The following is a 24,938-nucleotide window of genomic DNA, read 5'->3' as shown; positions in this document are numbered from 1 at the left end:
ACCTGGAGGCCTCTGTTCACCTTGGTGCACTTCTCCCTGAAGAGCATACTTAAGCAATTTTATGGCACTTTCAATGCTCTCGGGTTAACTGGCTTTTTCCAACATAGTTTTATTTTTTAAAGAAATTATTTTAAGAGCGTGAACTTCAGAGCCACAGAAATCCCTTCTTCAGCACTCCTGAAGCCCAGATAACCTTGAGCTAATGACTCCCTCCCCCAAGCTCCAGTTTCCTCTGGGCAAAATAAAAAATAGTACGACCTCTTGGTGGTGTGAGAATTCAAACAGATTACACAGAGAGCGCTCAATGTTGGCTCCTCTATATTTTCATTGCCTTACAGGGGTAAACTCAGTACCGGAGAATTTTTTTCTTTTCCGTTAACAAGGTATAAGTGCATGTGACAAAATTGCAAGGTTGCAGTAATTCTGCCATTATATCTTTGAGCATTTCAGCTGTCTCCAATTTTTCCACCATTATAAAACAGCACTGTGACGAAATGTCCCGCAGCAATAATGGGCCACGTTCCTACTGGGGCAAAAGGCACAATGCTAAGCCGAGGTCTGCGGACAAGGAAGGGCATTTCCGTTTACCCTTAGTAAAGATGGCAGAAAGACGGGCGTCACCGCTATCAAGCTGCGGCGTCCGTGCCCTCGCCAAACATGGTGGTGTCGTGCCCGCCCCCTTGGCTTCTTCCTGTCTCTTGGGTTAGTCCCCTTAGCTACTAGTTTGCGATGGCGGCAGCCGTGGCGGTGTCTCGCAGTTTGCGGAGCCTGCTGATACGACGTGAGTCACCTCGATCTGTGGAAGTCCATTGCTCTGTAGTGCTGTCATAGCCACCTTAGGATGGGGAGGCCTGTCCCAGGACCCGGTCTGATCACCTTAACACTCGGGTGCATATGCTTCCAACCATAGAACTCCCTAATTCTGTAAGCCTGTGTCTTACAGTTGGGTTGCTGACAGCTTAGTGTTCCCAGTGTGGGGTCAGTCCCATGATCAAGGGTCTGAAGGTGTCTTCACACTGAGGCCACTGATAAGTGCACCCCTAATCTGAAAGCTTATATCCCCCCTAACCTGAGATTTCCTAGGGACCTGCGTTCCCCAGTCTAACATCAGTGAGGGGAAATGTGTGTGCCTTCAGCTCTTGAAAGCACTGTGTCCCCTACCTGGGGTCATCAAAGGCTCTTCTTTCCTCTGTCTCCCCAGGAGTGATGGCTCCCACCCCCCCCGGGTCTCAGCCTTAGCCTTTGCCCCATGAGCTCCATTGCTCAAGATGCGACCTCCACAGCAGCCCCCAGAGACGTGCCAGACCACAACTATGAGTCCCTTCGGGTGACAGAGGCTCAGAAACACATCCTGCATGTGCAGCTAAACCGGCCTGAGAAGAGGAATGCCATGAACAAAGCCTTCTGGAGGTAGGGCCTGCAGATCGCGGAGGCCTGCCTGCAGGAGGAGGCAGGGCTGAGAGAATGGGTAGGGGTGGAGTGTGGGGGGCAGGTGACACGAGGGCAGGGGATACCCTTCCAAGACACAGCCTTTCTCTTCTTGCCCCTCCCAGAGAGATGGTGGAGTGCTTCAACAAGATAGCACAAGACCCCGACTGTCGGGCTGTGGTGATCTCTGGTGCAGGAAAATTGTTCACTGCAGGTACTGGGTACTCTCCACCCCCGCCTCTACTAGTCTCCCCTATTTCCTGGAAATAGAGCAATGCTTCTTAACTAGGGTTTCAACCAGCGTCTAACTTCCACTTTTATCTTTTTTTTTTTTTTTAATTTAAAACATTCAAATACCAAAATGCGTCCAACAGGATGATGGACTTTAAAGTCTGGTCCATAGCCTTGGCCAAGGCCCTTAACCTCTCAGTCTGTTTTGGTTTTTTTTTTTTTTTTTTTTTTTTTGGTTTTTTTTTTTAAAGTTTTTTTTTATTTTTTTGAGATAGAGAAGGCACAGAGGAAGAGGGAGAAACAGCCTCTCTGGTGAGCAGAGAGCCCGAAGTGGGGCTCGATCATGACCCGAGCCAAAGACAGACGCTTAACTGGCTGAGCCACCCAGGCGCCCCTGTTTTGTTTTATTTTTAAATGTCACCAAAGTGGGGCGCCTGGGTGGCTCAGTGGGTTAAAGCCTCTACCTTTAGCTCAGGTCGTGATCTGAGGGTCCTGGGATGGAGCCCCACATCGGTCTCTCCGCTCAGCGGGGAGCCTGCTTTCCCCTTTCTCTCTACTGCCTCTCTGCCTACTTGTGATCTCTGTCTGTCAAATAAATAAAATTAAAAAAATAAATAAATAAAATAAATGTCACTAAAGTGTACTAAAATAACGTGCTTTCATATAATTACTCAATACACACAAACTGATTTCCAGTTACATGACTGTTTGAACTTTTAATTGTCCCACAGGTCTGTTCTTCAGACTGGATCATTTCCATTGACCACATTCACTGAATCCTTTGTCATCTCTATGCTGCTCGGAAGCCCATCTAGCGATTTTTAAAATTTCAGATACTGTAGCTTTTGTTTCTCAAATTTCCACTTGGTTCTTTTTTTGTATTTGCCATTTCTCTCCTGAAGTTCCATGGCTTGTTATGTATCACGAGCATATTTCTCTTTGCATCTTTGTTCTAACCACTGCTTTAAAACTTTTGCCTCCTGATTCCAACATCTGGGTCACCTTGGGGTCAGTCTCGGTGCATTATCTTTTCTCTTGAAAGACTGAGCCTCATTCTTCTGTTTGTTTGCATTTGGAATAAATTTGGACTGTATCCCGGTTATTAGGATATGGAAAGATGCTGTGGAAACTCTGGGTCCTATGCTATACCTCCAAAGAATGTTGAGTTTCCTGTTTTAGCAGTTTAGTTGGAATCAGTTTTTTTTTTTTTAAGATTTTATTTATTTATTGGACAGACAGAGATCACAAGCAGGCAGAGAGGCAGGCAGAGGGGAGGGGGGAGGGAAGCAGGCTCCTTGCAGAGCAGAGAGCCCAACGTGGGGCTTGATCCCAGGACCCTGGGATCATGACCCGACCCGAAGGCAGAGGCTCAACCCACTGAGCCACCCATACGCCACTTGAGTCAGTTTTTTTTTTTTTTTAAGATTTTATTTAATTATTTGACAGAGAGATCTTCAAACACAACTTCCAGCCTCCTCTCAATCTAGAAATTTTAAAAACAGCCAACTCACGGGGCGCTTGGGTGGCACCATCCATTAAGGGTCTGACTCTCGGTTTCAGCTCTGGTAGTGATCTCAGGGTCATAAGATTGAGTCCCATGTTGGGGCTCCAAGCTCAGTACAGAGTCTGCTTGAGATTTCTTTCTGCCTTTCTCTTTGCCCTTGAGCTCATGCCCTTTCTCCACCCCCGCCCAAGATAAATAAATGAATCTTTTTTCCTTAAGATTTTCTTCATTTATTTGCAAGAGAGAGCACCAGCTGCGGGAGAGCCAGAGGGAGAGGACTCAGTGGTGACTAAGGCAGCCCCAGGCCCTGGCGTCATGGAGGTTGCCAGCCCAGTGGGGAAGACACACAGTAAACAATCTGTTTCTGGTTGTTTCCCCTGTTAACTTCTTTACGTGTCCCGTGTTTACTTTCTTTTTTTAAAGAATTTTATTTATTTATTTCACAGACAAGAGATCACAAGTACACAGAGAGGCAGGCAGAGAGAGGGGGGAAGCAGGCTCCCCTTTGAGCAAAGAGCCTGATGTGGGGCTTGATCCCAGGACCCTGGGATCATAACCTGAGCTGAAGGCAGAGGCTTTAACCGAATGAGCCCCCCATGTTTACTTTCTACCCCCTCTCCATTTCTCCTTTTGTTGATTTTGTTCCTTTGGGCCAGAAACACTCCAGTGCTAGCCCCTTTCTGAGTGCCAGTGACCTAGAAAACAGGCAAGTGGGCCCTGGTTCTCGGCCCTCATCCTCATGGCACTTATGCCTGAGAAGCGAAAGATGGGGTTACAATGGTGGCGGTGCCAGGCCTGGGGCCCTCACCTTTCTAGCTCCCAGCTGACCATAGCTGTCTGGTTCCATTTCCAGCAGCAAGGCTCTCAAGGCCAGAAAGAAGAAACTCAATGTAATTAGTAGTTCCAACGATAGAACGGAACCATTAATTAAGGAAAAAAAAAAAGAGGGAAGTAGCCCACAGTTATTTAATATCTGCAGAGTGTCTGGACATGGTTCACATATTAATTAATTCTCCCCGGATCCCTTCCAGACAAGTGCAATTATCATCCCCTATTTTATGTGTGAAGAAACTTGCCCGGTTCTCACAGATGGGAAATGGCAGAGCTGAGATTTTTTTTTTTTTTTTTTTTTTTTTGGTGAGAGAGAGAGAATGCTTGTGAGAACAGAAGCAGGACAGAGGGAGTGAGAGAGAATCTCAAGCAGACTCCCCACTGAGCACAGAACCCAGTGTGGGGCTCGATCTCACTACCCTGAGATCATGACCTGAGCTGAAATCAAGAGTCAGATGCTTAACCTACTGAGCCCCCCAAGTGCCCCTGAAACGTGTAGGACTTTTGTTGATGTAGCTGTTACTATTTAGAATAGTGACTAACGGGACTAGGATTATGAATGAGATCTGGAGCATTTAGAGGTTCCCAGGGGAGCCAGATGGGGGACTTTTTTTTTTCTTTATTTATTTGAGAGAGATGGAGAAAAAGTGCACAAGCATAGGGAGCGGCAGGCAGAGGGCGAAGCAGATTCCCTGCTGAGCAAGGAGCCTGATGTGGGGCTCAATCCCAGGACCCTGAGATCATGACCTGAGCCGAACGAAAGCAGAGAGATGCTTAAGTGATGAAGCCACCCAAGCGCCCTGAAGTGAGCAGTTCTTACCTGGGAGAGAGGACACCTAGGACCACAGACTGGTCCCTTATCTCAAGCGGTTGCAAAAGCTGGGTGTGTGCAGGGATGGGTAGGGTGGGTAAACAGGAAAAGCCAGTGAAAGGTGTCGCAAGGTGCCTCGCTGGGTTCTGGGAGCCCCACCACCACCGTGGGTTCCACTGAGTCACACAGGCTTCACAAACATGCTGTGGAAGCTGGCAGATGCCAGTGGGCTGATCCAGGTGGTTCTGGCCTCCGTTGAAATGGGGCGCATAGCAACAGTAACTGTGACGCCAGGACATGACAGGCACGGAGAGAAGGGCCTCTGGGGCTCTGTCTCCTCCAGTCCTTGCATCTCCATCAGCTCTCAGGAGGATTTTTCCCTTATTTTCTGGAGAAGAAACTCAAGGCCCAGAGGATGAAGTGGTCTGGCCAAGGTCACACAGAGGAGTCCTGTCTTACCGATATTTACTTCATGGAAATTCAGCTCTACCCTGAGCCAGAATTCCTCAGGTCTCTCTTACTTAAACAAGCTGTGGAGGCCGGGGAGCCCCAGAGGACTGGGGTGTGGCCACATGTGGGAATGGTTTTTCAGGTTTGCCAGATAGCATTGTTCATAGGCAAAAGTATAACAATGATTAACCCCAGGAGGAAGAAGATGATGGATGATTCTGCTCAGAACCCTCTCATAGCAAGATCTCCCCCAGAGTAAAAGCCAAAGTCCACCCCCTGGAACATGAGACCCCACACAGTCTGCCTGGTCATCTAGGTCCCCGCCTCCTCCGTGTTCCTCACACGGACAAGGGGCATTCCTACCACAGGGCCTTTGCACTGGCTCTTCCTGACATTTGGAACTCTCTGATCCCAGATATCCCTATAGCTCCCTCCCTCTCCTTCTTCAGATCTTTACTCAAAACTCACTTTTTCAGGTGTGCCTGAGTGGCTCAGTCAGTTAAGCATCCAACTCTCAGGTTTGGCTCAGGTCATGATCTCAGGGTTGTGAGATGGGGGCCCCCTCATCAGGCACCATGCTAAGTATGGAGCCTGCTTAAGATTCTCTCCCTCTCCCTCTGCCCCTCCACCTCTCCCATCCCACCCACCCCTGCTCATGCACACACTCTCTCTTTAAAAAAGTCACTTTTTCAGGGAGATGGCCCCTGACCACCCCATTTATTTATTTCTTTTTAAGATTGATTTGTTTATTTTAGAGAGAGAGCAAGGAGGGGCAGAGGGAGAGACAGTCCCAAGCAGATTCCATGCTCAGCGCCCAGCCCAGCCCAGGGTGGAATCATAAGACCCTGAGATCTTGACCTGAGCCGAAACCATGAGTCAGTCCCTCAACTGCCTGAGCCCCCCAAATGCCCTCCTGACCACCCCATTTAATACCACAACAGCCATCGCTACACCTACACACCCCAACACACTCCACTCCCTGCTGTAATTTTCTTCCAGCACTTGTCACCACCAGACAAACACTAGGGTCTGTTTAGGCACTGGGGATGCAGTAGTGGACAGAGAGCCAGAACTCCACTCTGATGATTAGGAATGAGACCTGGAGCATTTAGAGGTATGGAGAGAGCACATGTTTAGAGATATTTAGAGCACATAGAGGTATTTTTAGAGCGAGCTCACATTCTAGAGGGGGAGACAGGCACTAAATGAGTTAAGCACATTATATGATAAGGAGAGGGCAGTGACCAAGATAAGACACAGAGGGAGGTAGAGGGTGATGGGGCTGCTCCTCAGCCGTGGTAGCCTGAGTGGGCCTCCCCAAGGAGGTGACCTTTGAGCTATGGACTGATGGATCAGTCTTCTTTTTTTTTTTTTTAAGATTTAATTAATTTATTTATTTGACAGAGAGAGAGAGCACAAGCAGGTGGGGAGGGGCGGGGGGGAGAGGGAAAAGCAGACTCCCCACTGAGCAGGGAGCCTGATGCGGGGCTTGAACCCAGGACCTGAGCTGAAGGCAGACACTTAAGCTGAAGGCAGCCCCCCAGGTGCCCCTGGAGTCAGTCTTCTGACCGCCACTGGGGGAGGGACTGTTCTAGGCAGAGAGCTGTAGGTAGAAAAACAAAGCCCTGGGAAGGGACTGTGTGGTCGTGTTGGCACAGCAGTTGGAGGCCTGTGTGCCCAAAGCAGTGGGCTGGGAATGGTGTTCATGAGGGCTGGTAAGGTTTTGGCACACATCTTGTATCTTCTTCCAAGTGAGTGAGATGGGAGGGAAGAGAAGGAGGCCCTGACGTGCTCACCAGTTAGTTTGGCTGCGTATGGGGACCAGTCAGGGCGGGGCTGGGAGCAGGGAGACCACGGGAAACTGTTTCAGCCAGAGTACAGATTCCTGGAGAATGATTCGTGGAGGAGAGGTTAGATTTGAGATCGTCTTGCAGTTGGAGCCCACAGAAATTGCTCCATCGCCAGTCTTCCTGACGAAATGTTACCACCATGGACTCATGCCCAGACACTTGTCTCCTCTGCCGCCTGGCGTGATGGTGAAAAGCATGACCTCTGGAGCCAGTGCATGGTTCTGGGCTTAAAGTCCCAGTGCCAGTGCTCCCAAGCCAGTGTGACCTTATTGAGCAAGTAACTTAAGCGTCACATGCCTCAGTTTACCCTCAGTAAAATGGAGATAGTAATAGGACCCACCTCATAGGCCTGTTGGGAGGATAAAGTGAGTAATGACCCTGTAAATGTTAGCTTTTGTTTATTTCACACCCCATATGCTATCCCTTGCTAGATCCTGCGTGAGCACCTTTCTCCACTGTGGTGGTTTGGGGGTTCGAATCTGCTAAGTCGGAGTTCTGACCTCAGTTGGGGCAATGAGGGCGGCAGGGGAAGGGGGTGCCTGGGAGGCTATGTGAACCTCCTCATGCCTCCCCACCAGGTATCGACCTTATGGACATGGCTTCGGAAATCCTACAGCCCCAAGGAGATGACGTAGCCCGCACCAGCTGGTACCTCCGTAGCCTCATCAGCAAATACCAAGAGACCTTCAGTGTCATCGAGAAGGTTCTCTGGGGGACTATTGGGGCACACCCCGCCCCCGAACCCTGCCCATCCTTCCTGGACCAGCTCTGACCCCACCCTTCCTGCCCCCTCTTGCAGTGTCCGAAGCCCGTGATCGCCGCCATCCATGGGGCCTGCATTGGTGCAGGTGAGTCTGAGCAACCCACCCCCCATCCGGGCACCTGGTGTAGCTGGGCGCCTGTTGGCTGGCTGCTGCCTGTCCGCCTCAGCCAGGGACCTCCAGCCTCAGATCAGCTGCTAGTTAAACCCTGCCCAGAGGTACAACCCCATCTTCTGGGAGGAGGGGCTGGTCCTTGTGGTTGGTCAATGCCCCTGACCTCCCCCTTGCAGGCGTGGACCTCATCACTGCTTGTGACATCCGGTACTGTGCCCAGGATGCTTTCTTCCAGGTGAAGGTGAGCCCTCCTCCTGCGCTCCTTCCTCAGATCCTGCTTAGAGGTGGGCGATGCGTGGCAGGTGGGGGGGGAGTAGAGCTGCAAAAGAACAGATTAAGGGGGTGGGGGTGAGAGTGAGTGTGAGAAGCAAGGGCCTCATGGAAGAGTTAGTCAGAATTGAGCCTTAAAAAGTAACACTTTGGGGGTGCCTGTGGGGGGCTCAGTTGGTTAAGCATCCAACTTGATTTTGGCTCAGGGTCATGAGATCGAGCTCCATGCGTCGGGCTCCACATTCAGTGGGGGGAGTCTGCTTGGGATTCTCCCTCTCCCCGTGCCATTCCCCCTGCTCTCTCTCTCTCTCTCTCTCAAATAAATAAATACATCTTAAAAAAAAAAAAAAAAAAAGGCACTTTGACCATGAAGGAAGGGAAGGGGAGCCGCGCAGTCCACGTGGGGTTTGGAGTGAGTAAAGGTATGGGGGTGAGGAGGAAGTTGGGGTTGCTGCTGGGATCAGTGATGGGGAGGACCCAAGGCAGGATGGAGCCTGTAGAGGCAGTGGGGGTCAGACAGGGAGGGCTGGAGGGCTTCCCTCAGGAGATGTGACTGACCTCAAGGAGTTGGGAAGGCAGAGGAATTGGGAGGTGGGCTGTGTTCTGGGCTGAAGGATGACAACGAAATGGGGTGTTTGGGGGGCAGTCTCTGAGGTGGGAGTGGGGTCGCTGCAGGAGATGCTAGATTTCATTGGCACTGAGGTTGCACGGTGGGAGGCAGTATTAGGCACAAACTGAATCCTGACATCATGGCTCCTCCCAGGAGGTGGACATAGGTTTGGCGGCTGACGTAGGAACGCTGCAGAGACTGCCCAAAGTCCTCGGAAACCAGAGGTGGGTGAAGGAGCCAGGGAGGGGACTGCAGCGCTTCTCCTGGATCCAGGATGACTGCGGTCCCCTGACCCGCCCTTCCCTCTTGCAGCCTGGTCAACGAGCTGGCCTTCACTTGCCGCAAGATGATGGCTGATGAGGCCCTGGGCAGTGGGCTGGTCAGGTAGGAGACACGGCCTGTGCTGTTCAGAGTTCAGGGGTAACCTGGGCTGGGCTTTTTGGGTCCGGGTGTACCCTCACGGGGGCTGACTTTATCTGGGTGGTCAACTCTTCAAGCTGCAGTCCAGTGCCCTGCTCTGATTGGCTCATTTCACTGGGCGAAATCACTGCTTTCTGCTGTGATTGGCCACTTACTCATGGGGGATGGTGAGCCTCCTTGGCAGACGGCCGCCTCCCCGCTCTCCCCCACGACGGATTCCCTTCATCCGCAGCCGGGTGTTCCCAGACAAGGTGGGGATGCTTGATGCGGCCTTCACCCTGGCGGCCGAGATTTCCACCAAGAGCCCCGTGGCGGTACAGAGCACCAAGATCAACCTGGTCTACTCCCGCAACCATTCGGTGGCCGAGGGCCTCAATTACGCGGTAAGGCTTTGCGCCCAGCCAATCACAGCCCTTCTCTGGTACCAGAGCGGCCAAACAGGGCCCAGAAACCCTCTGCAAGCCTTGTCCTCTGATTGGTGCGCTGCTTTCTCTTCCCTGTTTTTCATTGGCCCAGTCCCAACCTTTCCCCGCCCCTGCCATTGCTCTCCATTCTCTTCGTCCAGGCCACCTGGAATATGAGCATGCTGCAAACCCAGGACATCGTTAAGTCTGTCCAGGCTGCAGTGGAGAAGCAGGAACTGAAGAACGTCACCTTCTCCAAGCTCTGAGAGCCACCGAGGCCCAGGGTCTGGCTGCCTCCCACCTCACGCCCATTTCCTCATCCCCAGAGAAGGAGAGTTAGTAAAGATGGTCGCCTGGTACCTTCTCCCTTGATCTCCCAGTTTCTAACCTAACTCTGATTTCCTCATGCCCAGGGCCTTATCTTCACCCGAACAATAAAGCAACTTAACGAACCTGGTGTCTTCATTGAAAAGAGCAGAGGCAGAAAGGAGCTGCGACGTCCCTGGGGGGGGGGTGGGGGGTGGGGGTTCCAGGACCGCAGCTGCACAGAAAGTTGGGGATGGAGATTTGACCAATGAGCACAGGAGCCGTGCAGGCGACGCCCATTCAGAGCTGGCGGTGGACGGGTCAGGGCCCATAAAAAGTCTGGCAGCTGCCTCCCGGCCGGAAGGCTCCAGATGGTCTCCCTTCCTGCTCCAGGCGTAAGGGCGGTGTTCACCCTGCCTGGCACCCACTCACTGCTCAGCCTGGTGGGAGCTGACGCCCGAGTCTGGCTAGAGTTCCGCTGCTACCCAGTCTTGGGCCAACTGCCTCATTTCTTTTTCTTTTCTTTTTTAAATAGGCTCCAGGCTCAAGGTGGGGCTTGAACTCACCACCCTGAGATTAAGGGGTCACGTGCTCTACCAGCTGAGCCAGCCAGGCACCCCTGCCTCATGTCTTTAAACTTAAGGTTTTCATGTCCATATATAATCCGAACCTCCTGGGCTTATGTTTGGAATGAGTGCAAGAGGCCAAGGATTAATTTAGTGCCTTCTGTACACCAAGTCCTGTTCTGAGCATTTATTATCTTAGTGGTTCCTTTCCAGGCCTCTATGAGGTTGATACTACTAGAATCCCCATTTTTCAGAAGGGCAATTGGGGAAATTGAGGCTAAGGTACTAAGCTAAGATGAAACAGCCAGGAAGTGGTCGAGGCAATATTTGAACCCAGAACCTCTGGCTCCAGAAATGATGACCTAAACCACTATACCTACAATCTAATGTATGTGGATTGGGCATATAGTGGGCATGCAATAAGTGTAAGCCCTTTCCCAGTTCCTAGGGCTGTCCAGAGCACCTGTCCCTCCCTGCTTTCTCTTCCTTCCTTTGCCCATCTGTCGTGGGCCACTCCTGCAGCCTTGCCCTGCCCAGCCCTCCTGGCCGTACCCTCCCTCTGTTAACAAAGGCCTGGGCAGGATTTTATGGGCTCTGATAAGGCCCTGGCAGGGCCAAAGTTCACTAGCACTTCCTCTTTGCAGAAGGACCTAAAGTGTAGCCCCCTCCCCCCAGCCGCCCCCACCTCCCAGCGTAGCAGAGAGGATCTGGGTTCTAGCTGGTGGCCAGGGAGGCTAGTAACAGAAGGGACACAAGCGGCTGCCCTAGCAAAAGATGGGAGCCTCGGATGCCCAGAAGAGGAACCCATGGACCCTTCCCTGCCAGCCACTCCCTGTCCCTCAGGTATAAGAGCCGCCACCGCCTCCCATCTGCTGACATTGCCCGCCGCCGCCTCTCTTCCGGGACGAGCCACCAGCCCAGCCTCTCAAGATGGCCTATGTCCCTGCACCTGGCTACCAGCCCACTTACAATCCGGTAAGATGGTGACCCAGGACCCAACCATGGATCCCAGCTTAGCTCCACCCTGAACCTCACACACCAATTTACTCTCACCCTGATCCTGAGAAGCCCCACCCCCACCCTGGGGTCTCACTTAGCCAATACTCACCCCGAAGCCTGACTTGCTCCCACCCTGACCCTTGCGCTATTTATGTGCATCCCTGACTCTTGGCCATCTTCATCTTCACGCTGACCCTTCACCCCTGGCGTCTTCTCCCTCTATAATAAGAGTTGGGGGCTCCTCAATGAGGGGGAAAGGCTCACCAGTCCCTTTTCACAGACTCTGCCCTACAACAAGCCCATCCCGGGCGGTCTCAGTGTGGGAATGTCTGTGTACATCCAAGGAGTGGCCGCTGAGCACATGAAGAGGTAAGGCACTCCCCCGACTCCAGACAAGGCAGGGGCGGGGGCCACAAAGAGGGGCTCCCATCCCTAATGCAGGAGGCATTCTTCCCTTCCTCTACTCTACTGGGGATGGCGGCTCTGGGCCACTGTACCTAGTGGCCAAAGACCAGCCTGAGCCTGGGACATCCAGGGCTTGGTGACCGGAGCAGGGGAGCCTGGGGGCGGGGGGTGGGGGGGGAAGGGCAGTCAGGGAGATCACCACCAGAAGCAGCCCGAGTTGGGATGTCAGATTGGAAATGATGGGTGTGATAGCACGAATTCAGATCAGAGTTCAGAGCCGGCCAGTTGTGTGACTGTGCAATTGCATGAGTGGGAAAACCTCTCTGTGCTTTCTTTTCCCATATGTAAGATGGCACTGTTTCAGGGATTCAATGTGTAAAACATGTAGAACTGGAAAGTAAGCATTAAAATTAAGTCTTAGCATTTTTTTATGGCCTTAAGGTGGTGATGACAATTGAACTGACCTCAAGGCACTGTTGAGGTTTTTGTTTTGTTTTCTTTTTTCTTGCTTTTTTTTTTAAGATTTTATTTATTTATTTGAGAGAGAAAGATAGTGAGAGAGAGCACAAGCAGAGGGGAGGGGCAGTGGGAGAGGGAGAAGCAGACTCCCTGCGGAACAGGGAGCCTGATTCAGGGCTCAATCCCAGAACCCCAGGATCACAATCTGAGCCACAGGCGTACACTTAACGGACTGAGCCACCCAGGCTTCCTCTGGCACTGCCATTTCTTTATTCATTGTTTTTTTTGCTTACTTAGGGCCCACTATGTGCCCAGTCCCTGGGGACAGAGCAGTCACCAGGGCAAAGCTCTCTGCCCACATGGAGTTGACAACCTAGTAGAGAGGAGAGATGAAAGATAAAAATCAAATAGACAGGGTCCGGTGGTGCTAAGTGCTATGGAGACAAATAAATAGGGCAAGGAGATGGGGAATGGATGCAGGCGAGGTAGGGGTATAGTACTGTCCCTTTAAATAGGGTAGACCGGGGGTACCTGGGTGGCTCAGTGGGTTGAGCCTCTGTCTTTGGCTCTAGTCATGATCTTGGGGTCCTGGGATGGAGCCCCGCATCCAGCTCTCTGCTCAGTGGGGAGCCTGCTTCCTCTTCTCTCTCTGCCTGCCTCTCTGCCTACTCGTGATCTCTGTCAAATGAATGATAAATAAAATCTTTTTAAATTAAATGAATAAATAAATAAGGTAGACCAGGAAGGCCTCTCTGGGAAGCAAACACTTCAGCAAAGACCCAGGGGAGGGGAGGGGAAGGAGTCTGGGAGTAGAGGCTGGTAGCAAGAACAGCCAGTGCAAAGGCCCTGAGGCAGGTGTGTATTTACCCAGTTAGAATAACTTCAGGGTTGCTGGCTTGAGGGGAGGCATGGGTGGTGCTCAGATTTGGCTGTTCCTTAGGTCCCTCTGGCTACAAGTGGGGAGTGGCCTGTGGGGTGGGGTGGCAGCAGAGTGACCTGACCAGATACCTGTAGGGTTCCTAGGACCGCGTCTGGCCCATGGTGAATAGGGAAATGCAGGAGTCCCAGTTGCCAAGTTGGGAGAGGCTGGGGGGGCAGTGGCCTGATAAGGAAAGGGAGAGAGGGAAAGTGTTGCAGAAGAAATATGCCTCCCGGACTTCAGGAGCACGGCCCACCCCCTCCTCTCTTGCATCAACAGGGCCTAAGTGTGTTGCCCCTATTTTCCTGGTCCTCACACCCCCGCTCCCACCCAGTTCAGAGACCCGTTCAGGGACCTTGGAATACCATAGATCAGAGAGGGCTTCCGGAGGAGGGCCCCATGCGCAGGCAGATGGGGCCAGGGGCATAGCCCTTCCTGTCCCGCCAGGTTCTACGTGAACTTCGTGGCAGGGCCGTACGTGGGAGCAGACATTGCCTTGCACTTCAATCCCCGCTTTGATGGCTGGGACAAGGTGGTCTTCAACTCGCAGCAGGGCGGCAAGTGGGGCAGCGAGGAGAAGAAAAGGAGCATGCCCTTCCGCAAGGGCGCGGCCTTCGAGCTGGTGTTCATGGTCCTGGCGGAGCACTACAAGGTCCGAGCTCCGGGTCGGAGCCTCCCCTCCTCCCTCCTCCCTCCTTTTCTTCCATCTGTCCCTCCTCCTCCTCTTGCCACCCCTCCCTGCCTCTCTCAGGCTCCCGTCTTCCCTGCCCCTCTCCCCTCCCTGCTTCCCTTTCCTCACCACCTTTCCTAACTCACTTTTTTCTTTTTCTTCTTTCCTGCCTATTAAAACATTTTTCTCCTTAAAAAAATTATTTTTCCTCTTGTTTCTCATTCTTCGTCCACGGCAGACAGCCTTCTAACGTTTCATGTGTCTCACCTTGTTCCTCTGTTTTTTGCAAAATGCGTATTTTTGCTATTTTTTAAAAAGAGTTTATTTATTTGAGAGAGAGAGCGCGCATGAGCTGCAGGGAGGGGCAGAGGGAGAAGCAGGATCCCCTCTGAGCAAGGAGCCAGATGGGGGACTGAAACCCATGACCCTGGGATCCTGACCTTAGTCAGTCACCCAGGCACCCCTGTTTTTGCTATTTTTTTCTTTTCTTTTAATTTTATTTATTTATTTGACAGAGAGAGAGAGAATGGAAGGAGGAACAGAGGGGAAGCAGACTCCCTGCTGAGCAAGGAGCCCCATGCGGGACTCCATCCTACCACCCCCAGGGTTCATGATCTGAGCCCAAGGCTGATGCTTAATGGACTGAGCCACCCAGGCATCCCCATTTTTGCTATTTCTTCTGGTGAACTCTGAATACAAACAGAAGGAAGTGAGGGGACAGCCACCCCCTGATCTCCTTGGCCACCTCCGGTGGTCATGAACTCCCTGTCCCTCTGCCGTCATCCTGCCTCACATTTCCCCTCTCAGAGGATTTAAGAGCAAATCCCAGATATCATATCAGGTTATTGATAAATCTCTCGCTTTTCAGGAGCACTGTCGTGATGCCATTAGCACACAGAAAACACTGAGCATTCTTGGGGCGCCTGGGTGGCTCAGTGGGTTACGTCTCTGCCTTTGGCTCAGGTCATGATCTCAGGGTCTTGGGAACAAGCCCAGCATTGGGCTCTCTGCTCAGCGGGGAGCCTGTTTCCCCCTCTGCCTCTCTGCCTACTTGTGATCTCTCTCTCTCTGTGTCAAATAAGTAAATAAATAAAAATCTTTAAAACACCGAGCGTTCTTCCTCAGCATCCCCATATCCAGTCAGCAGTCCGGTCATCTCATAAATACTTTAATATTTGTTGCTTTCTACACTGGGAATCCGGCTGCAGATAAGGCCCAACATTGTGATCAATTACTGTTCTGCAAACACTTTTTTTTTTTTAAAGATTTTATTTATTTGACAGAGAGATCACAAGTGGGCAGAGAGGCAGACAGAGAGAGAGGAGGAAGCAGGCTTCCCACTGAGCAGAGAGCCCGATGCAGGGCTCGATCCCAGGACCCTGAGACCACGACCTGAGCCGAAGCCAGAGGCTTAAACCACTGAGCCACCCAGGCGCCCCTGCAAGCATATTTTGAATGTGTGATTGAAGTGTGACCAGGGTACAGAAGAGCGTGGGCCATGTGTACCCAGCTTGCTGGTTCTTTGCAGAGAACACACCCCTGGAACCAGCATCTAAGTCTAGAAACAAGAGCCTTCCAGCCCCAGAAGCCCTTTCCTGTCCCTTCCTGTCCCCTTGTCCCCAGGGTTGGCCTTTATCCTGACTTCTCCCTGCTTGAATCTGTTTCTATGTCTTTATTTTATTATTATTATTATTATTATTATTAATTTTATTTTACTTTCTTAAGTAGGCTCCACACCCAGTGTGGAGTCCAGATGGGGCTTGAACAACTCTGAGATTGAGACGTGAGCTGAGAGTTGTCTGGGTGGCTCAGTTGGTTAAGCGCCCACCTTTAGCTCAGATTGTAATCCCAGCGTCTTGGGACCAAGCCCCACAGGGCGCTCCCTGCTCAGTGGGGAGTCTGCTTCTCCCTCTCCTCTGCCCCTGCCCATGCTTTCTCTCACTCCCTCTCTCTCTCTCTCTCTTTCGTGCACATAAATAAATAAAATCTTAAAAAAAAAAAAGATATGATTAGTCAAGGCTCTAAAGAGGATTTCCAGGGGCGCCTGGGTGGCTCAGTGGGTTGAGTCTCTGCCTTCGGCTCAGGTCATGGTCTCAGGGTCCTGGGATCGAGCCCTGGGTAGGGATCTCTGCTCAGTGGGGAGCCTGCTTCCCACCCCCCCCCACCGCCTGCCTCTCTGCCTACTTGAGATCTCTCTCTGTCAAATAAATAAATAAATCTTAAATAAAAATAAAACAAAATAAAGAGGATTTCCAGAACACCTTCGACATGCCTGGCTGGGTTTTAATGTTCCCAACAATCCCAGAGCCGTCCTCCATGTTACAGGTGGGGAAACAGAGGTCCAGGGAGGTGAAGTGACTTCCCTGAGGTCAGACAACCCACATGTTAGAGCTAGACTCAGCTCAAACTCATTTGGTGCCAAAACCAGGACTCCGACTTGATCCTCTCCCAACCGCTACCCTGACTAAATTCTCTGTTCTCTTCCGTCTGCCTGCCCATCTGTGAGCTGACTTTTGACCCTGGCTTGGCCTCTCACCTGTGGACTCCAGGATTCCCGACTCTGTGGCTCCCCAGGTCCCCTCCAAGACCAAAGTGCAAGTGAAAATGATTGCTGTTCCCTACCTCCTGTGTCTGCCTTGCCAAAGTCATGGCTGCTGACTCTGACATTACCCCTGCCCTCCAGGTGGTGGTAAATGGAAATCCCTTCTACCAGTTTGGGCACCGGCTCCCTCTACAGATGGTCACACACCTGCAAGTGGACGGGGACCTGGAGCTTCAATCCATCAACTTCATTGGCGGCAACCCGCCTCCCGGCCAGGTGCGTGATGGCTCCCTCTCTTACGCACACGCTTCCTTCCTTAATCCAGTCCCATGTTCCTCTGTGTCCAGAACTCCTGCTCTGTGCTGGCCCCTTTGCTGGCTGGGCCACAGACCGCCTAGGCGCCCTACTCCGCCCACTGGAAAGACAGACTATTCACCAGATGGCATTGGCTGCATGTGGTTAGGGCTGGGGCGGTGGGCGGATGGAGAGGGGGATCGGTCTGGGGACAGACTGGAGGTTTGAAAGAGTGCAAGGGAAGGGCTTCCTGGAGGAGGAGGAAGCATGGAAGCTGAGTCAGAAAGTCAAGATAAGAAGGGACAAAAGCCACAGGAACTGCCTGCCGGAAAGTTCATGAGCAGCCGCCTAACATGGCTAGTCACGGAGAATCTCACTTCCAGTCGCAATGAGCTGCTGGTCCACACCCGCAGGAAGAGCCTTCCAGAGAAAGGCACACAACAGCAACTGCTGGGGACCAGCCCACACTCCCCTGGAAATGACCGAGAGCGGAAACACATCCGGCCACCTAGAAACCCCACTCCCAGGGCCACGGTGAACAAAAGGCCACCAAAACAGCCACAGAGCCCTCAGAGAAGCCCAAACTCCAGACTCCCACCATGGCCTTCAGCTGGGGGCGATGCACTCCCTGACCTGTAAGGCCCCCCAACCTCCACGCTCCGATGATCCTCAGGCCCACTGGACAGATGTGGGAACTGAGGCACAGACAGCTTCAATAACTGGCCACAGTCACGGAGCTGGGAAGTGACAGAGCCACGGATTAAATGCAGGCGGGGGAGGGGGAGAGGTTCTGTGCGGTGTGTGGGGGGGTCCTTCTGCCCCCAGATGAGGGAACGATGAAAATGTCTTCACCCGTGAGGTGGCCATGGGCCTGCGGGTGTTCATTTTACTGTCATCCCTCATCCACACATTTGAACAAGAAAAACGACAATAAGGCTATTTGGGAAGTCCCTTTGGAATCACTGACTTAAAACAGAAGCCAAGGCAGAAAGGAGTTCATTGAAAAGAGGACGGAACAGAGAGAACGAGTGGATATAAGTAATGGGGGGGTTTCCGGCCCACACCTGTCACGATGGTCTTACCATCGTGAGACAAAGAGAGACAGAGACAGAGACAGGGAGAGGCAGAGAAACAGAAACAGAGACACACGCAGACTGAGAGAGCCTGAGGCCGACCTGGGAGAGGCAGGACTCCTCACCACCCCAGCACTGGGCACCGAGAGTAAAGGGCAAATCCTGACCAGGGGTGAGGTGAGCGGGGGGTATCAGTGGTGTGGGCTGGGAAGACGTTCTGAAGAGCCTACGCTTTGTGGAAGCTTCCAGGCTGAGGCGGATGCGGGCTCCTGGACAGGACGAAGCGGGATAAGGGAGACAAATAGAATTTACCAGGCCTGCCCTAAAGGGCCAAAGTGACTGTGCTGCTCACTGGAGTTCCCTAAGCACAGCAGGTTCCTCTCCATTCATAAGCCACCTGGTGCTCCTCTTTGACCCCAGAGTTCCCTCGGACGGGGGGGTGGTGGGGCTGCCCTGGGCAGACATCCTTGACACCCTCCTGGCCCCAGTCAGGGGTCTCCCTCATAGCCAGCCTCCCTTCACACATTGCCTCTGTGTCCACAGATACCCATGGGAACTCCAGTGTACCCAGTAAGTGTCTGCTGATGGGCAGTGGGTTTCTCCTCTTGGTGGGTTTTGGTGATGTGAGGAGGTCTTGGGGCAGCTGAAGGACCCCCAGTCCCCTTCACCATCCTTGCCTTCCATCTGTCTGTGTAGGGTCCTGGATATACGCACCAACAGCCAAGTCAGCTGCCTGTAAGTGGGAAGGTTGTGGGGCCATTTGCGGGGGGGGGGGGTGGAGAGAAGTAGAGGGGTATCAGTCGTACCCATCCAGTACCCAGAGACATGCCTGCATGTAGTCAGTGTGCCGTAAATATTTGTGGAACGTCATAGAATAATCTCTCCCCTTCCTCACTTCACAGACCATGGAAGGACCGCCAATCTTCAACCCGGTAAAGTGTCCTATGGGAGTTTCGGCCTCTGTGGTGGGAAGTTTGTGGGGAAGCAGGTGGTGGGTAGGGGGCCCTGACCGACCCCTGGTGGCCCCGAGAGCATGGGAAGTCGAGTGGGCAGAGGGTGTTGGGTTGGGAGGTAGGGAGAGGGTGGAGTTGGTGGCCAGAGTGGGGAGGGGATGGGGGCTGAGGACACTTCCTGGGAGTGGGCACCCCTCTCTGTAAATCTGTCCCTGCCTGGCTTCTGGTTACCTGAGAGATGATAGGACCTCATGGTCTCCTCCCACAGCCTGTGCCATTTAGGAAGAACTTGCAAGGAGGGCTTACAGCCCGAAGAACCATCATAATCAAGGGTTCCATACCCCCCATGGGCAAGAGGTATACAACTAGACTGCGGTGGGAATCCTCAGCCCCCTTCCTCCCTCAGACCCAGGAGTCGGGACTGCGGTCCCCTTCTCCCTTGGAGAACCAGGCACTGGCCACCATCTGACTCCTGCCTCCTTCCCTCTCTGCCTTCAGCTTTGTCATCAACTTCATGGTGGGATCCTCAGGGGACCTGGCTCTGCACATTAACCCTCGCCTGACTGAGGGTCTCGTGGTTCGGAACAGCTGTCTGAACGGTTCCTGGGGATCCGAAGACAAGAAGATCTCCTACAACCCCTTTGGTCCTGGGCAATTCTTTGATGTGAGTCTGGGGTCCCCTTCCTACCACCCCCCTTCCCTCCAAAGCTTCTGCCCTGGCCTCAGCCTCAAGCCTGCCTTCTCCCTGCAGCTGTCCATCCGCTGTGGCCTGGATCGTTTCAAGGTTTATGCCAATGGCCAGCACCTCTTCGACTTTTCCCATCGCCTTTCAGCCTTCCAGAATGTGGACGTGCTGGAGATCAAGGGTGACATCACCTTGTCCTATGTCCAAGTCTGATCTATTCTCCGGGGCCATAACCCTTGGGAACACAGAGGAAAAGATCCCACAGGACTCCCTTCTAAGCCCCTAATAAAATGCCTGTGGGTGTCTCATGAGTGTCCATGACTCCATTCACCTCCCTCACTGTTCCTTGCTTCCTTGATTCAATGATACACCGTCCATTCATCCATCTCAACATCCATCAGTCTTTCCAAACATCCATCCATCTAAACATCCAACCAGGGGCACCTGGCCAGCTTGGTTGGTGGAGCATGCAACCCTTGATCTCATGGTTGTGAATTTGAGCCCCACGTTGGGTGTAGAGATTACTTTAAAATTATTTTTAATCTACAATATAAAAAATTGTTAAAAAATGAACATTCATGGGCGCCTGGGTGGCTCAGTGGGTTAAAGCCTCTGCCTTCGGCTCAGGTCATGATCCCAGGGTCCTGGGATCAAGCCCCGCACCGGGCTCTTTGCTTGGCAGGGAGCCTGCTTCCCTTCCTCCCTCTCTGCCTGCCTCTCTGCCTACTTGTGGTATCTGTCTGTCAAATAAATAAATATCTTAAAAATAAATAAATAAATAAATAAAATCTTTAAAAATAAATAAAGTTGACTTGATAAGATGTATATTGTAATTCCTAGAATGACTACTTAAAAAACAGCTTTCAGGGGCACTTGGGTGGCTCAGTGGGTTGGGGCCTCTGCCTTCGGCTCAGGTCATGATCCCAGGATCCTGGGATCGAGCCCCGCACCGGGCTCTCTGCTCGGCAGGGAGCCTGCTTCCCTTCCTCCCTCTCTGCCTGCCTCTCTCTACCTGATTGTAATCTCTGTCTGTCAAATAAGTAAATAAAATCTTTAAAAAAAAAAACAAAACAGCTTTCAAAAAATGCTGTTAAAGCCCTTTCCGGCGTTCAAGATGTCGAAGCGAGGACGTGGTGGGTCCTCCGGTACGAAATTCCGGATTTCCCTAGGTTTTCCGGTGGGCGCCGTGATCAACTGTGCTGACAACACAGGAGCCAAAAATCTGTATATCATCTCTGTGAAGGGGATCAAGGGACGATTGAACAGACTTCCTGTTGCGGGTGTGGGTGACATGGTGATGGCCACAATGAAGAAAGGCAAACCAGAGCTCAGAAAGAAGGTACATCCAGCAGTGGTAATTCGACAAAAAAAGTCATACCGGAGAAAAGATGGTGTGTTTCTCTATTTTGAAGATAATGCAGGGGTCATAGTAAACAATAAAGGTGAAATGAAAGGGTCTGCTATCACAGGACCAGTCGCAAAGGAGTGTGCAGACTTGTGGCCCAGGATTGCATCCAATGCTGGCAGCACTGCATGATTCTTTGGTGTAATTGTTTAAAAAAAAATTAAAAATTATTTGCTCCCGAAAAAAAAAATGCTGCTAAAAAAAAATTCGTTAAAAATTATTTAGCACAAAAGAAGGTGGTGAAGGGCTCCTGGGTGGCTCAGTTGGTTAAGCAACTGCCTTCAGCTCAGGTCACGGTCCCGGAGTCCCGGAATCGAGTCCTGCATCGGGCTCCCAATTCCATGGGGAGTCTGCTTCTCCCTCTGACCTTCTTGCCTCTCATGCTCTCTCTCACTGTTTCTCTCTCAAATAAATAAATGAAATCTTAAAAAAAAAAAAAAAGTGGTGAAGAATTAACAGAAAGTAAAAACAAATAGCAAACAAGGTAGCCAGAAAGGCAATTATATCAATGATTACATCAAGTGTAAATGAAATAAACCTTCCAGTCAAAAGGCATAGACTGCTGTCATGGTCAGCCACGGAGGTGACTTCTAATGGTGTTCACACCCTTCTGAACTCCCCTCCCAACCTGGGCTGGTGTGTGTGTGACTGAGAATATGGCAGAAAGTTAAGTTCTAAGAGACCCTTCCGCTCCTCTCACTCCTGGATCGCTCCTCTAGGAGGAGTCAGGCGCTCCTCGAACAATCTGTTCCACATGTAATCGCCCATATGACCAGAAACTGAAACTGTTGCCAACAGCCGTGTGTGTGTGTGTGTGTGTGTGTGTGTGTGTGTGTGTGTGTCTGTGCGCGCGCTCGCATGCGCCACCCCAGAAGAGGCTGCTCTGGTCCAAGTCAAGCCTTCAGCACAGAGGTTGCAAACCTTTTCTGTAGTGGTCCCCTGGTGAGTATGTTAGGCATTGGGGATGATCTGGTACCTGCCACAGCTGCTGAACTCCACTGACGAAGGACAAAAGCAGCCATTAGGCAGGACGGAAATGCAAGAGCCTGGCTGTGTTCCCATAAAACCTGAGTTATAGGGGTACCTGGGTGGCTCAGTGGGTTTAAAAGCCTCTGCCTTCGGCTCAGGTCATGATCCCAGGGTCCTGGGATCAAACCCTGCATTGGGCTTTCTGCTCAGCGGGGAGCCTGCTTCCTCCTTTCTCTGCCTGCCTCTCTGCCTACTTGTGATCTCTGTCTGTCAAATAAATAAATAAAATCTTAAAAAAAAACACAAAAAAACCTGAGTTATGGATGTTGAGATTTGAATTCCATATAATTTTTAGTGTGAGGAAATATTCTCCTTTTTATTGTTTTTAGCTATTTAAAAATGGACAACCTATTCTTAGCCTGGGAGCCCTACTCAACCGGGCAATGGGTTTGGCCACAGCCAGAGTTTATGAAATTTTTTTTCTTTCTTTTTCTTTCTTTCTTTCTTTCTTTCTTTCTTTCTTTCTTTCTTTCTTTCTTTTTCTTTCTTTCTTTCAGATTTTATTTATTTATTTATTTGACAGAGAAAGAGAGGGGGAGTGACAGGCAGAAGGGGAAGCAGACTCCTCACTAAGGAGAGAGCCGGACACAGGACTCAACCCCAGGACCCTAGGATTGTGACCTAAGCCAAAGGCAAATGCTTAAGCAGCTGAGCCACCCAGGCATCCTCAAAAGCTTCCTTCTAATGACTGTAACTCCACAGACGGTTTGAACATAACTCTGGAAAATCAGAGCCACAACCACCTGTGTAAGCCACTCCTGGATCCTAACTTCAGAAACTGTGTAAGATCATTAAAATGTTACAGTGCTAAGTTATGGGGTAATTGATTATGAAGCAATCCATCAGTAACATACTGTCAGACTGAATTAGAGAGCAAGATCCAGTAAATGCTGTCTATAAAAGACACACTTTATTCTTTTAAATTTTTAAAGAAGATTTTATTTATTTATTTGACAGAGAAAGGCATAGTGAGAGAGGGAACACAGCAGGGGGAGTGGGAAAGGAAGAAGCACGCTTCCCAGCAAGCAGGGAGCCCGATGCAAGGCTCGATCCCAGGACCCTGGGATCATGACCTGAACCGAAGGCAGATGCTTCATGATTGAGCCACCCAGGTGCCCCAAAAGACACACTTTAGATCTTTGACACCAATAAGTTGAAAGTAAAAGAATGAGAAAAGATATACCATGGGGGCACCTGGCTGGCCCCGTCTGAGGAGCGTGTGACCCTTGATCTCAGGGTCATGAGTTCGAGCCCCACGTCAGGTGTAGACATTACTTAAATAAATAAACTTTTAAAAGATATACCATATCGGGGCGCCTGGGTGGCTCAGTGGGTTAAGCCTCTGCCTTTGGCTCAGGTCGTGATCTCAGGGTCCTGGGATAGAGTCTCACATGGGGCTCTCTGCTTGGCGGGGAGCCTGTTTCCCCCCTCTCTCTGCCTACTTGTGATCTCACTCTCTGTCAAATAAATAAATAAATAAAAATCTTAAAAAAAAAAAAGATACACTCTATCAACAATAACTGTAAAAGAGTAAGAAGGACAGAATTACTATCAGACACAATAGATGGTAAAAGAAATGGTAATAGGGGCGCCTGGGTGGCTCAGGTGATTGAGCTTCTAACTCTTGGTTTCAGCTTAGGTTATGATGTCACAGTGGAGGGTTCCAGCCAGAGTCCAATTGGTCCTCAGCTTGGACTCGGCTTCAGATGCTCTCTCCCTCTCCCTCCCCCCCTGCCTCTCCTCTAGCTCGCATATGGACTGGCACTCTCTCTATCAAATAAATAAATAAATATTTTAAAAAAATAAAAATAATAAATTGCGCTAGAGGAGTGCCTGGCTGGGTCAGTGAGTAACGCATGTAACTCTTGATCTCAGGGTCATAAGTTCAAGCCCCATATTGGGTACGGAGCCTGCTTGAAGAAATTGTACTAGAGACAACGAGGACATTTCATAGCGATAAAAGGGACAACACATCAAATATATACACACATACATATATAGCAAATATATGTATCAAATAAAAATGTATACTAATGACAGACCCCAAAATACAGGACAAATGGACCACTGAACAATTACAAGTTGCAACACCCCCTCTCTCTAATTGATAGAACAACCAGAAAGAAATTAGTAAGGACGGAAAAGACATAGACGTGATCAACCAGTCTGAACTACCAGGTAACTTTCCACCTAACAAAAGCAGAACACACACTATTGTCAAGTACACTTGGAAAATTCTCCATACCAGATCATAAAATAAGGCCATCAAATAAGTCATAATAAATTTACACAAATTGAAATCAAACCAAGTATATTCTCCAACCTTAATGGAATTGAGTTGGAAACCAACCATTAAAAAAAAATTAGGAAATCTACAAATATGGGGAAATTAAACAATAGCCTTCTAGATGGTCCATGTGTCAAAAAAGAAACCAGTGGTAGGGTGCCTGGGTGGCTCAGTGGGTTAAGCATCTGACTTTTGATTTGAGCTCGGGTCTTGATCTCCGGGCTCTGAGTCCAAACCAGCATCGGGCTCCACAACAGGAGTGGAGCCTACTTTTTTTTTTTTTTTAAGATTTTATTTATTTATTTGACAGGCAGAGATCACAAGTAGGCAGAGAGGCAGGCAGAGAGAGGAAGGGAAGCAGGCTCCCTGCTGTGCAGAGAGACCGATGCGGGGCTCGATCCCAGGACCCTGGGATCATGACCTGAGCCGAATGCAGCGGCTTAACCCACTGAGCCACCCAGGTGCCCCAGGAGTGGAGCCTACTTAAAAAAAAAAAAAAAAATCTGTTGAAGTTTCATAAAATAAAAATTTTTTGAAACTGAAGAGGAATGGATCACACCATCTAATCCAAGGACCCCTGCCACCTTTAAAGTGCCAATGACTGCTCTCTCTTTCCACTGTATACGTTTGAAATTTGTTCCACACTTATGTGTTATCTCTAC

At 50.8% G+C, this 24,938-nt stretch overlaps 3 protein-coding genes across 3 annotated transcripts; all 3 read left to right on the top strand.

Annotated features, from left to right (window-relative positions):
- Positions 1 to 714: 714 nt before the first annotated feature.
- Positions 715 to 10,133, top strand: ECH1 (enoyl-CoA hydratase 1). The gene is given in 11 exon segments (XM_032841883.1): positions 715 to 781; positions 1,202 to 1,218; positions 1,220 to 1,410; positions 1,554 to 1,642; positions 7,684 to 7,808; positions 7,905 to 7,953; positions 8,157 to 8,221; positions 9,014 to 9,084; positions 9,173 to 9,244; positions 9,513 to 9,663; positions 9,846 to 10,133. Coding segments are annotated over 11 exon segments (987 nt in total). The 5' UTR covers positions 715 to 729; the 3' UTR covers positions 9,951 to 10,133.
- A 1,304-nt stretch (positions 10,134 to 11,437) lies between these two features.
- On the top strand, positions 11,438 to 20,050 carry LGALS4 (galectin 4). Its single transcript, XM_032841972.1, has 9 exons — positions 11,438 to 11,531; positions 11,836 to 11,924; positions 13,786 to 13,990; positions 16,692 to 16,826; positions 18,614 to 18,652; positions 18,820 to 18,849; positions 19,139 to 19,227; positions 19,369 to 19,534; positions 19,622 to 20,050. The coding sequence occupies exons 1-9, from the start codon at positions 11,487 to 11,489 to the stop codon at positions 19,766 to 19,768; spliced, it is 945 nt and encodes a 314-aa protein (XP_032697863.1). The 5' UTR covers positions 11,438 to 11,486; the 3' UTR covers positions 19,769 to 20,050.
- A 610-nt stretch (positions 20,051 to 20,660) lies between these two features.
- Positions 20,661 to 21,150, top strand: LOC116857568 (60S ribosomal protein L23-like). Its single transcript, XM_032841799.1, has one exon. It carries the CDS (start codon positions 20,670 to 20,672, stop codon positions 21,090 to 21,092), a length of 423 nt encoding a protein of 140 aa, XP_032697690.1. The 5' UTR covers positions 20,661 to 20,669; the 3' UTR covers positions 21,093 to 21,150.
- The last annotated feature ends 3,788 nt before the right edge of the window (positions 21,151 to 24,938 follow it).

The sequence above is a fragment of the Lontra canadensis genome, unplaced genomic scaffold, assembly GCF_010015895.1.
Source record: "Lontra canadensis isolate GAN:19392208 unplaced genomic scaffold, GSC_riverotter_1.0 scaffold125, whole genome shotgun sequence".
Lineage (NCBI taxonomy): Eukaryota > Metazoa > Chordata > Mammalia > Carnivora > Mustelidae > Lontra > Lontra canadensis.
Note: the sequence above shows the minus strand (reverse complement) of the source record. Positions and strands in the feature narration are given on the sequence as shown.

Coding starts and splice junctions, on each gene's coding strand:
- LGALS4 (XM_032841972.1), top strand. CDS start 11,487: ATGGCCTATGTCCCTGCACCTGGCTACCAGCCCACTTACAATCCG. Junction 13,991..16,691: donor TCCTGGCGGAGCACTACAAG/GTCCGAGCTCCG, acceptor CCTGCCCTCCAG/GTGGTGGTAAATGGAAATCC. Junction 19,228..19,368: donor ATACCCCCCATGGGCAAGAG/GTATACAACTAG, acceptor CTCTGCCTTCAG/CTTTGTCATCAACTTCATGG.
- LOC116857568 (XM_032841799.1), top strand. CDS start 20,670: ATGTCGAAGCGAGGACGTGGTGGGTCCTCCGGTACGAAATTCCGGATT.